Raw genomic sequence first — 13631 nt, 5'->3', positions numbered from 1 at the left:
TTCCCTTTATCTACCCGTTCTTGAGGTTGTTACGGTGAGGTAAAGGATGTCAGTCATGCGAAAAAGAATATGCTTGAACCTTCGTGGTTGACTTATTTTCCTCTTGAACGAATACCCCTGCCAATGCTGAACGTGTTATCTCAGTTCATGTTCCTCAGAATCAATATTCCTTTATCTTCGATAATGCCATAATTACGTTCAGTGACTGGTGATTTAAAAGAAAAAAGAATTAAAAACAAAAACAAAAACAAAAAAACCAATTCAACAAACAAATTACCCCATTGGATCTGAAGTATTTGTTTGTCATAGTATTGTATTGTATAATCTTGTAAGTTTGTTTGTTTTTTGTTTTGGTTTATTTTGTTTTGTTTTGTTTTTTGTTTGTTTGGGTTTTTTTAGTCTCAACACTCACTGAGACTTTCTGTGTGAAATTCGGGCTGTATTTCATGGGAAGAGCGCGTCGCCACAGAAAAGCACCGCTTTTTTCCGGTTTTTTTTTTTTTTTTTTTTTTTTTTTTTTCCTAACTGCAGGGGATATTAGTTTTATTACCAAAGTGGTTATTTCTCATCGTCACACCCGAATTACTTGCGTCCAAACCACCAGTGTGTTTGGTACAGAAGGGTTCGGCAGGGGGTGGGGTGGGGGATCGAGAAGGGTGGGATGGAGGTGGGAGTGGGAATCAATAAAAGTCCTGGTTCATATGTGGGAATGGAACCTATGGACACTCGCTTCCAAGTCGGGCACATTACTGCTGGGCCACTGCTCCAGTCTGTCTCAACCATTTTGGTGTTGTTGTTGTTGTTTGGTTTTGGATTTTTTTTTTTTTTTTTTTTTTACGCAGGTGGAAAACGAGTAACTGGACGGCTTTCCCGGGTCTGGAGCCAGAAGGTCACTTCAGTGTGTCCCAGCCTGTGGACTGGCTGCTGGACCCCAGCTACCCGCTTTTGCACATCTACGGACCGATCACTGTCCGCGCCATTGCCAAGAACGGAATCGGCACTGCGAATGCCATCTTCACTTTCATACCTGTTCACTATGGTATCTTTTTGTTTGTTTTTCTATCTGCGTGAGTGTGTGTGTGTGTGTGTGTGTGCGCGCGCGCGTGTGTGTGTGTGTGTGTGCGCGCGCGTGTGTGTGCAGTTAGACATCCAAATACCCCTCCCCCGATACATACATACATACATATATATATATATATATATATATATATATATATGTGTGTGTGTGTGTGTGTGTGTGTGTGTGTGTGTGTGTGTACAGTAAGGGGGGTAGACAGATAGATAAACATGCAGACAGATAGACAGACAAGGCAGATGAATAGATAAATAGACGAACGGACAGACAGATGTGTGGTTATTACAGACAGTGATTTTTTGTTTCGGAAATGAGTTTTCGTGTTTGTTGTTGAGGTGGTTTTCTTTTGGGTTTTTTTGTTTGTTTTGTTTTTGTTTTTGCTTTTTTTTTGGGGGGGAGGGGGGGGGGGCTACAAACAAACTCCCTCATTGTCAACAACAACGTCAACAACAAACAAGGAAACAAGTAAACAGAACTTCATTTACCCATGTTATTTTCTTCTGTCCCTTCTTCTCTCGTCCTCATTTTCACTGTGTCATGGTACAGTGGCGAGCAACCTCACGGCTACTTAATCCCCCCACCCTCTTTGGAAATCCATCGTCTTCAATGGAAGAGTAACAGTAATTCTTGTGAGCAGACTTACCTGAGCATCAAACAAGAATTAGGAAATAGGTAAAGGGAGATAATTAGACTGATAACACACATCAAAGCTTGTGAGCCGGCTTCGCGGAGCATCAAACGATCAGGAAGTAGGTAAAGGGAGATAATTAGATGGATAACATAGCAAAGCAGATGATTTGGCAAAAAGGCACACAAAAGCAAAAACCCTGGTGTTTACTCACTTTGCGTACACAAGTGAGTCGGTCCTCGTATCTCTTCTCAGTGACCTTGACCCTATGTGCAGTGGTTCCGGGGCCCGTGGTGGATCTCGGCGTGCACAACGACGTCACGGATCCTGGCCGTTTGCAGGTCACTTGGGACCACAATCCTGCCCTGGGGGTGTTCATTTGTGAAGGGATGAAGGGACTACACTATCGCATTTTGGTGCATTCTGCGTTGGGCTGCCAGCAACGAACGATGGTAGTTTGGAGTGTGTGTGTGTGTGTGTGTGTATGTGTGATCAACTTGCCCTGATATTGTTCGAAAATGTTCTCTGTTTTTACAAAGCTTTCTCTCGTGAAAGCGTTGGGTTTTTTTTGTTTTGTTTTGTTTTGGTTTGTTTTTTTTAATTGTTCTACATACTGAACTGTTGTGCAGTTTAATTATATATTTGTTTGACTGTGTATTCTAGATGTTTACATGCATCCTAATGTGATGTCTATAAAAAGAATATTCGCATACCCCTTCATAAGGAGCTTAGGCATATACATATGTAAGCCATCTCTCTCTCTCTCTCTCTTGAACGAAGGTGGCAGAATGGTTAAGACGCTTACCTGCCTATACAGTGCCTGTTAGAGTGTGGGGTCGATTCCTGCCCTTGCCCTTTCTCCCAATATTGACTGAAAAAGCAAACTGAGCGTCAAGTCATTCGGATGAGACGATAAACCGAGGCCCCGTATGCAGCACGCACTTGGCGCACTAAAAAAGAACCCATGGTAAAAAAAAAAAAAAAAGTGTTGTCCTCTGGCAAAATTCTGTAGACGAATTCCACTCTGGAAAGTACACAAAAATATTTGCCTGCACTCACGGCCTGAACAGCGCGTTCGGTTATGCTGCTGTCAGGCATCTATCAAGCAGATGTGGTGTAGCGTATATGGAATTGTCCGAACGCACTGACGCCACCCTGTGAAACTGAAACTCTCAGTCGCTTATCTCTCCCCCCCCCTCCTCCCTCCCCCCACTCTCTCTCTCTCTCCCTCTCTCTCTCTCTTTTCAACATGATTTCTATCTCTATGAAGTTACTTTGGTACATTTTTTTCCGCTCACATGTATCATCAGAACTAAATAAAGCTTTATTTTACACTTCGTCACTACATTGTCGTTTACGTATTGCGCTCCATTGTTTTTGTCATATTCAATATTGTTTTACTGTGTATATTTATTTGTTTATTCATTATCTTATTTGTTTGTTTCCCCTCCCCACCCCCCCCACCCCACCCCCACGCCCCCTCTAGGCTGTCAACTGTTCGTACCAGTACAGAGAGAAGCAGAGGGTACAATTCACTGACCTTATTCCCTACACCAGTTACAACGTGACAGTCACTCCTATGAACTCCCCGCAGAACATTTCGGGGCTTCCTGAGAGTGCTGTGAACAGAACGAGCCAGAGCCGTAAGTGTTACCACTTCGTTTATTGTCTTGTCTTGTCTTGTCTTGTCTTTCCTTGCCATGCCTTGCCTTGCCTTGCCTTGCCTTGTCTTGCCTTGCCATGCCTTGCCTTGTCTTGTCTTGCCTTGCCATGCCTTGCCTTGCCTTGCATTGCATTGCATTGTATTGTATTGCATTGTATTGTATTAATCTTTGCTCTCCACAGGGAGAGCGCTTCGCTACAGTCCATCGCCACCCTTTTTTTATTTCTGCCTGCAAATGTTTTTTGTTTGTTTTTTTGTCCTGTCAAAGTGGATTTTTCTACAGAATTTCCCCAGGGACAACCGTTTTGTCGCCGTGGGTTCTTTAACGTGCGTTAAGTTCATGCGTTAAGGACCTTGGTTTATTATCTCATTCGAGTCCGTACAGACAGCCACTCAAGGTGCAGTGGAGGGGGATAAAATACTGGTGCGTGTGGGATTGGAACCATTGCGCTCAGATTCTTTCGCTTCCTATGCGGACGCGTAACCACTCAGGGCCTTCTCTCGAGGGCTATGTACCACAAGGCCACCACTTCGCTATGATTTTTTTTCTTCAGTTGTCCGCGGTTTCTTCCTCTGTTGTTGCACAGTGTCAGAGTACGACAGAAAGCCACGTGTTTTCCCAGTCGGCAACAGCAGCCATACCCTCTCAAATTAAACTATCAACTTTGCTACCTGCAAGCAAACGCTTCTGTGGTGCAACAACACTCAGAACTGAAAGCAGCTTTATTGAAAAATCAGTTCAGCTTTTAAACGACAGTGGTTAATGATGTGACTCCACAGAATGTGTACAAGAGTACATGGGTGTGTAATTCGACACCTTGAAAAAAAAATGAAAAAAAAGTCCTGCCTGCTGTTAATTGTATATATCTATGTCTCATTGTCTGTGTTTAATCACTTGTATAATAGTGCATGCCTATCCTCTATCTGTGATAATTACGTTACGTCTGTGTGTGTGTGTGTGTGTGTGTAAAAGTAGACATTCTTTTGTGTGTCTGACCGTCTGTCTGTTCATCTGTTTTTGCATGCAAACGGATCGATGGTGAGTTTCAGTTTCTCAAGGAGGCGTCACTGCGTTCGGATAATTCCATATACGCTATACTACATCTGCTGGGCAGATGCCTGACAAGCAGTGTACCCCAACGCGCTGAGTCAGGCCTTGAGTGCATGCATATATATATTTGTGTACCTGTCAGAGTGGATTTCTTCTTCTTTGTCGTTCGTTTAGTTATTTATAGTCTGTTCATCTAAGATGATGATGATGTCAGAGGGCAATACTTTTGTTGTCATGGGTTCTTGTTCAGTGCGCCAAGTGCGTGCTGCACACGGGACCTCTGTTTATCGTCTCATCCGAATGACAAGACGCTCAGTTTGATTTCCCAATCAGACCTGGGAGCCGGAAAGGGCGAGAGCGGGAATGGAGCCCAGGCCTTCACGAACACTGTATTGGCAGATAAGGCTGTCAACAGAAGTGAAAATGTTTTTTTGTTTCACAGGGCCTCTCAGAGCTCCCACCATTGTGGCTTGGTCCGCCAGCTCGTCCTCGTCTGCCGGTGTTGTCGTCTACTGGAAGGTGAGACAGACTGACAGAGCAGACCCGATTGCATGCTCCAGTTTCGCCTGCTCTTTGAACGTTCCCGCCACCTTCGAGAGTTTTAGTGTTTGTCCTGTTTCGCCTACCCGCCGTTCCCGTTTCGCCTATTCACACCCCCCGCCGCCCGCTCTCTCTACCTTTGATTGATTTTGTTTGTTATAATTGTGACCAAGCGCGCTATGCTTGCTCCAACACTATTCACGCACAAGCCAGAGCAGACGACGTTTTCCCTCCTAATCCTTGCACAGAATATGTGACGTCACTCTGCTTACATCATTTTGTCCTGGCCAGACCACCTGCTGACTGCTCGACCAGTGTCGCGTCGCGATACGTCATTGGCTGAGAAGAAACTTGTGTTTCTGTTCCACCGTAATTAATTAATAACTCTTTTGTCGGATCAGTAAACTACTAGTATTATATACTGGCAGAATCGTCTTAATTCCATCTTTAAATCTATTCCATTTATGTTCGGCTTTTGTAACCGTGTCCCGAGTGGTTCTAACAGGGTACGGCACAAAAGACTTAACTAAATATGATTAATTGAAGGATAGACAAGATCCCACGCACAGGCCAGGAACATATAGAGGCCAGTCACGAATGGGTTTTCTATTGTTTTATTTACATAAAAAGAGAAGACCTAAGAGAAGAAGACAACTAGGAGAAGAACTAAGAAGAAGAAGACAAAAAGATAAGATAGTGCCTGGAATGACACAAACAAATGTCATAAGTACAACATGTCAACACAAGTGAATAGTAAAGCACATGTATACATTTTACATGGAAAGACTATCACTCGGGTTTGGGATACGCAACAACATAATGCATATGTGTGAAGACCAAACGCTGACATCAAATGACATTTCTAATACATTTAAATAGTGCAGTTAAAGTGATTGAAGCGATGCTGACTTGGTGAAAGTACACTGAGTATTTAAAGCTTATACTGTGTCAAAGTGACTCAAATGAATCAGTTTATCATGTTGCACTATACTGGAGTGAGCTGTATAGGAGAGAGCATGATAACTAAATTACAGTTAACAGACTGATACATATCAGGTGGTTTTGACCAATAACTGATATTAATCCAACACTATCTTGAAATCACAACAGCAGAATACTACACACCTCTTAGAGTACTGAGCACACTGTAGCAGTACAATTGATATCAGCATGTACAATAATACATGAATAATAAACAAGATAATAGAATCAGTGGCTTTGATATTATACTGGCAAACTGATAGACCAGATAGTAAGTGAAGCACCATCATGGTTTAACCATTAAGTGGTGAATGAACTTTACGCACTCACTAGAACATTCTGGAACAAACTACTAGTGTCCAGAGACGTCACTGACTGTGACGTTAAGAATCAAATGGAACACCGCTACGAGCATATGACGACATGGCAATTTTCTAGATCAATCATAGCCGAGCTGTGACTAACATGTCAAAGCAATAACTGAACAAAGCATTAACTGAACAAAGCAATAACTGAACATACTCATATGAACACAAGTACTGTGTCGAATAATACAATTTACAAATCAACACATTCTACACACTAGTACTTACAGCAATGCGTAGCGAGATGTTGCTGTTGGAACGACACTGACCACTACACGGCAAGGGACAAAGAGAGCAGGTGCTGGCCGCGGCTGGCTCGGGTGTGGAAGTGACCACTCATCACCCGCTCGGCCAATTTATACAAATTAGGCGAACTACAAAGACAATCACGTGGGCTGCAAACCAGATCGTCACTAATCTGAAGAAATCTGATGAGAACTGTGCTTGTCACAAGGTGTTCAGTGACAGATTTCTAAATGATTACTGAACCGATTTGCATCGGATAAGTTGCAAAAGAAAGAGCTCAACGCCTACTTTATAATGAGTGTAAAATGAAGTGTTGATTATTTAAGATGAATTTATAATCTTAATTTAAGTCACCTGAACAGGGTCAGTTTTAACGAGCTCGTCGCTGAAAATTACAAACTGCGTTAAATCAGTTTCACGTAGGCGAACATAAATGGAATAGATTTAAAGATGGAATTAAGACGATTCTGCCAGTATATAATACTAGTAGTTTACTGATCCGGCAAAAGAGCTATTAATTAAATACGGTGGAACAGAAACACAAGTTTCTTCTCAGCCAATGACGTACCGCGACGCGACACTGGTCGAGCAGTCAGCAGGTGGTCTGGCCAGGACAAAATGATGTAAGCAGAGTGACGTCACATATTCTGTGCAAGGATTAGGAGGGAAAACGTGAATAGTGTTGGAGCAAGCATAGCGCGCTTGGTCACACCTCCCCCCATCTTTTGAAAACCATCGTCCGCGATGGTTAATTTAAAGTAATTCTTGTGAGGAGACTTAGCTGAGCATCAAACAAGAATTATTGGGCAGGTAAGGGAGATAATTTTGCTGATAACTGATAGCTAAGTGAATGTGAAATCACTGCAACATTCTTAGGAACAACACCCTACTTCTATATTCAAAGCGGCTTTAGCCAAGTTAAGATAAGAGTTTGGACTTAGTCGAATGCATCCTAACTTAACTTTGAAGAGTTTGATATAGAGAAGGGGTCCCAATTTGGTGAAATACACTATGAAGATGGAAAGCATTCATTGGTGTGCCTATCAGTCTATCTATCATATCACTGTCAGACGCGCATGTTGAGCAGCATACATGTATAGAAGCATAGATTATAAACATACTTTGCATTGCTAAGACCTTGTGACAAGCTAGATCACAGGTTAAATTAAGCAAGAAGAGAAATAAAAACATAAAACATGAATTATGCAGAAATATTTGAAATGAAAACAAAATTACAGCATGAATTATTGTAGTATTGAATTATTGTAGCATGTTCATAGACATGAAAACATAAAGCATTGCATACGCCATATGACAATGATAGGTCATAGGAAAGGCAACAAGTGAAGAACAGAATAATTAAAAAACTGATAAAACATGAATAATGCATCACGACTGTCTCTGCTGCAAAAGAAAATTAGTTTGACCAGTCTCAAAACACTGTTAGTGGAGTCCTGGTTGCCAGTCGTGTGGATCGCCTTGGTGCAGGATCTGGTGGTAGTGGAGGTGGCTCTGGGACAGCTTGCAGGATTGATGTCCTGGGTGGAGGCATGGGTCTGGTCAGCCACACACCACTGTCACTATCGGTATCAGTGTCAGAGTGTGACACCTTGCTGTCCTGGTGGTGCAGTGGGACCGGGTCTGTAGGCGTGACAGAGGGTGGTTGTTGGCTGGACCTCTGCGGTGCGGGGCTGATGACAGGTGGGGACAAGTGTGGGACGACAGCATCAGGTGTGGTGCTGTGGCGCCTCCGTCGTCTGCGTCTCCTGCGTCTCTGGTTTGGAGCTGGTGCAGTTGGCGTTGGTCCGGATTGCTCAGTGTGTGTAGTAGCGACACACTGGTTGTGGACTGGAACTGCAGGCTGGTGGTCTGCATTCAGCTGCCTGGCCTTGTAGCGTCGCTTGTGGCGACACTGGTCTTCAGTGTGACCGGGCCTCTCACACCAGACACAGTGTGGAGGGTGTGGGGTATGGTGAGCAGCACAGTGTTGAGGATGTGGGCGGTGTGCTGGCTTGGGGGACTGCAGCTGACGTCGCAGGCTGGTGTTTTCAGCTGCGAGTGTGGCCAGCTGGGCTTCCAGGTGGACAACACTGTCTACGCCGGGGCAGGTGTTGTAGGTGTGGCTGTCCTCCCTCAGCCATCGCTGGGCCTCCTCCTTAGCTGCCTCGAAGGTGGTGTCAGGGTGGTCTCGTATGAAGCGCCTGACATCGCGCCTGAGTGCAGCTGGCTGAAGACCTCTGGCGAAGGCGTCGCGGAGTATGGTTGCTGGCACCTGCATGACCCCATCTTCAGGCATGTTGACTTTGGTCCACAGGTACCGAAGATGTGATGCGAAGTCGGTCACCGTCTCCTTGGGCTGCTGCTGCCTGTTGAAGAAGGTGGTGGCAAGCTCGGTGCCCTATGACAATGATAGGTCATAGGAATGGCAAGAAGGTAAGAACAGAATAATTAAAAAACTGATAAAACATGAATAATGCATCACGACTGTCTCTGCTGCAAAAGAAAATTAGTTTGACCAGTCTCAAAACACTGTTAGTGGAGTCCTGGTTGCCAGTCGTGTCGATCGCCTTGGTGCAGGATCTGGTGGTAGTGGAGGTGGCTCTGGAACAGCTCGCCGGGTTGGTGTCCTGGGTCTTGGCATGGGCCTGGTCAGCCACATACCACTGTCACTATCGGTATCAGTGTCAGAGTGTGACACCTTGCTGTCCTGGTGGTGCAGTGGGACTGGGTGAGTCGGCGTGACAGCAGGCTGTTGCTGTTGGTCGTGCCTCTGCTGCATGGGGCTGACTACAGGTGGGGACACCTGTGGGACCACAGCGTCAGGTGTGGTGCTGTGGCGCCTCCGTCTGCGTCGGCGTCTCCTGCGTCGCTGATTTGGAGCTGGAGTAGCTGGTATCAGTCCATGTTGCCCAGTGTGTGTGTCAGTGACACACTGTTTGTAGGCTGGAGCTGCAGGCTTGTGGTCTGCATTCAGTTGCCTGGCCTTGTAGCGTCGCTTGTGGCGACACTGGTCTTCGGTGTGACCGGGCCTCTCACACCAGACACAGTGTGGAGGGTGTGGGGTACGGTGAGCAGCACAGTGTTGAGGATGTGGGCGGTGTGCTGGCTTTGGGGACTGCAGCTGACGTCGCAGGCTGGTGTTTTCAGCTGCGAGTGTGGCCAGCTGGGCTTCCAGGCAGACAACACTGTCTACGCCGGGGCAGGTGTTGTAGATGTGGCTGTCCTCCCGCAGCCATCGCAGGGCCTCCTTCTTTGCTGCCTCGAAGGTGGTGTCAGGGTGGTCACGAATGAAGCGCCTGACATCGCGCCTGAGTGCAGCTGGCTGAAGGCCTCTGGCGAAGGCGTCGCGGAGTATGGTTGCTGGCACCTGCATCACCCCATCTTCGGCTTTGTTGACCTTGGTCCATAGGTGCCGAAGATGGGATGCGTAGTCGATCACTGTCTCCTTGGGCTGCTGCTGTCTGTTGAAGAACGCAGTGGCAAGGTCGGTGGCGTCTTGCTGCTCTCCCCAGTTCTCCTCGATGATGTGAAGGATCTTGGCTGGGGTGTCCACTTCGGTCGCTGGTAGCCTGACGATCTGCTGGCGAGCTCTGCCGGCAAGGGCTGAGATCAGCCAGAGAGAGGCTGTCGCATCATCCAGGGGCTGTAGCTGGAGTATTAGTCTGGCCTCCTGGACGAAGTTGTCGACTTCACTGCTGCCTTCCTCACCGGATAGCGTCGGGAGTTTGGGCAGGAAGTCAGTTGAAGCCATCTTGATGTGGGCGACGTTTCTTGTTGTGGACTTGACGTACCTGCTGCACTGTCTTCTCTCTTCTCCTATGTTAAACTATCCCTATGTGACTGTTAGTACTACCTCTTGTCCCTGTACGATCCTAGCTCGCAGTGCCAAGTATGTAATAGAGGTTGCTTGGCTATGAGCTTTAATTTAATAAGAGATATTTAGAGAATTAGCACACCCAATGCTCACAGCGCCAAGTTGTAACAAGGTACACTTGGTGGTAAAGGGCTGTGGTTTAGGGATGGATTGAATTTGGTTAAAAGAACTGAAACCTTAAAGGGAATAATTGGACCTATGTTGTGATGGATCTTTATCCTGTCGGCGACGCCACTTTTGTAGCCAAGTACCGAGTGGTTACTGAAGGGGCGTCCGCTTTCATATGCTCCTGCCTGCACGAGAACCTGCTATCTTTTACTACTGTTAATTCCTCATTCCACTCCAACCATACCCTTACCCCTATCTCCACTCCACTCCAACCCTACCCTTACCCCGAGTCCATCACATAATTGGCGCTGCGAGCAGGGTTCCTTAAGGAGCAGAAAGTTACCATCCATACAACAACAGGAAAACAGTGCAGCTGAATACAGCAAACTGAGCAATGGCAAACGAAGCACACACCATCACCCTCCGCCCCCACAAGCTGCCCAAGTTCTCTGGGGAGGAAGGGACATTAGATGTCGAGGACTTCATTCGCGAGGTAAGGCTGGCCCTCGAACTCCAGCCCTTACCAGACTCAGTAGCAGCAGGGTGGCTCCTCGCTTCGCTGGAAGGCCGGGCCCGACAGGAAATCGTCAGACTGCCGACTGCTGACGTAAACTCGCCAGACAAAATTTTAGAGTTGATCAAGGAAAACTAGGGGGAGCAGTGCGATGGCCCCACACTGGCAGCTGCCTTTTATAAACGCCAACAGGGCGTGGGGGAAACAGTGGGGGAGTATGCCTCTCAACTAAGGACTCTTTGGATGAAAGCCAACCACGCACAGGCCCACGTACTGCCACCAGAAGTGCTCTGTCCAACTTTTGCCAATGGCCTTCATCCAGCTGCTTTACGTTGCGACATAAAGCGGATCCTCAGGGAACACCCAGGCACCACCTTTGAAGAAGCCAAAAGGGAGGCCCAGAGGTGGATGAGAGAGGACAACCCAGACCCATTAGACCAGTTTGCGGTGGCAAGGATCGCTCGACTGGAGGCTCGAATTGAGGCCCTCACCACCGCACAGGCATCTGCACCTACACCTGCATCTGCACCTACACCTACACCTGCACCTGCACCTGCTGGCCAGAGAGAAGTCGCGTGGGCCCCACCAAGACTGCCACAGCCATCTCAGCACATGCTCCGGGATCAACAACCCCTGCGACAAGGACCACCACTCAAACAAGAAGCAAGAGATGGAGGGAGATCACGACCACGCTGTCTGTGGTGTAGTCGTTTCGGCCACACTGAGCAACAGTGCCGCACCAAGCAGCGGTACATGCAGCAACGGGGAGGTAAGCCAGGACAACGACAGGGAAACTTCTAACCCCCGTTGCCATCAGTAGGCAGGCAACGGGGGGCGGGAACACGCTGATTGGCCAGTGCCCCACAGCAGATATCACTCTCAACAACCAAGTGGTGTCTGCACTGATCGACACAGGAAGCGAGGTGACCACAGTGACTGAGACATGGGCAGCGAGACATCTCAGTCATTTGAAACTACAGGACTGCCACATCACAGTCAGGGCTGTCAACGGCGCAGAGGTACCATACACCGGCATCTACGTCGTCGACATCCAGCTGTTCGACCAACACTGCCCCAACGTTCCAGTCCTTGTTGTCAAGGAGCCCACAGATCCAGCCATGCAGCAACGCAAAATGCACCTGCCTGTACTGCTGGGCATGAATGTCCTGGGTCCATGTCTATCGAAAGCCCAGGGCCTTCCTCCCTACCTCCAGACCACTATCCGGGAGATTCATCTTGACAACGTCTCCGCAAGAGGAATGGCACGGACACATCAGAAATGCTGCATCCCTGCAAACTCTATGGCGACAGTGCGGGTGACTGGGAATGAAACTGCTAACCACCTCTTTGCTTCTCCACTGGCCCAACCACTCCCAGGAGGGCTTCTCCTGGTGCCAACACTCATTGCTGCTGACAAAGCTTCCCAGTATGTTCGTCTGGCCAACTTTTCACAGGAAGACAAATTCCTGCCAGCACGCACTCCTGTGGCAACCCTCCATGCTGTTGTTGCAGTTGAGAGCCCAGACAACATCCAGGTCACAGCACATGCCAATGAACTTGTTGTCTCCCTCCAAACCAATGCTTGCCCACCTACCCCTCCCCCTCCCCAATCTACTCCTTTCCCCTCTTTCGATGGCACCGCTACTCAGCAACAACAACTCCAGGAACTGCTGTCTAGGCATGCGACTTGCTTCTCCACAGGTGAGAATGATCTGGGTTATACAGATGCAGTCTATCATGGCATCCGAACGACAGACCCTGCACCAGTGGCCCAACCATATCGTCGCATACCTCCACACCAGTTCCAGGAAGTACAGGACCACATCAAGGGGCTCTTAGCAAAAGATGTCATTGTAGAGAGCTACAGCCCCTATGCAGCCCCAGTCGTCGTGGTCCGGAAGAAGGATGGCAGTCTTCGCCTGTGCGTAGACTACAGACGCCTCAACTCCAAGACAGTAGGCGACGCATACCCACTACCACGGATCCAGGAATCCTTTGATGCCTTGGTGGGAGCCCAGTATTTCTCAACACTCGACTTGGCCAGCGGCTACCACCAGATAGCTATGCACCCGGACGACCAGCACAAAACCGCCTTCATCACTCCTACAGGCCTCTTTGAGTATACTCGAATGCCCATGGGGTTGGCTTCTGCTCCAGCTACATTCCAGCGGCTTATGCAGTCAACAATGTCAGACTACCTGTTCCAGTTCCTCTTGGTATACCTGGATGACCTTTTAGTCTACTCCAAGTCATTTGAGGAGCATCTGGGACATCTGGATGCACTGCTGGGTCGCATTGCACAGACTGGTTTGAAACTCCGTCTGGACAAATGCCAGTTCCTACGCCGAGAAGTCACCTACCTGGGCCACACCATCTCTGCAAATGGCGTAAGCTGCGAAGCTGGCAAAGTCGACGCTGTCAGGAATTGGCCGAAGCCGACCACTCTGAAAGACCTCCGCAGCTTCTTGGGATTCGCCAGTTATTACAGGCGTTTCATTCATCGCTTCTCTCACACCGCCGGTCCTCTCCATGACCTTGTGGCTGAGGCAGCAAAACAGGGAAGAAAGAAACTGCTGATCACCAGAC

At 47.7% G+C, this 13631-nt stretch overlaps 1 protein-coding gene across 2 annotated transcripts in view; it reads left to right on the top strand.

Moving 5' to 3' along the window:
- LOC143280040 (uncharacterized) overlaps positions 1-13631 on the top strand; it is a 52437-nt gene that overhangs the window by 20978 nt on the left and 17828 nt on the right. For both annotated transcript variants that reach the window (XM_076584514.1, XM_076584515.1), the window contains exons 5-8: positions 843-1039; positions 1980-2155; positions 3190-3346; positions 4860-4936. In XM_076584514.1, the coding sequence (XP_076440629.1) occupies positions 843-1039; positions 1980-2155; positions 3190-3346; positions 4860-4936 (607 nt within the window). The remainder of the gene's footprint in view (positions 1-842; positions 1040-1979; positions 2156-3189; positions 3347-4859; positions 4937-13631) is intronic.

Source organism: Babylonia areolata, chromosome 3 (assembly GCF_041734735.1).
Source record: "Babylonia areolata isolate BAREFJ2019XMU chromosome 3, ASM4173473v1, whole genome shotgun sequence".
Classification (NCBI taxonomy): Eukaryota; Metazoa; Mollusca; class Gastropoda; order Neogastropoda; family Buccinidae; genus Babylonia; species Babylonia areolata.
Note: the sequence above shows the minus strand (reverse complement) of the source record. Positions and strands in the feature narration are given on the sequence as shown.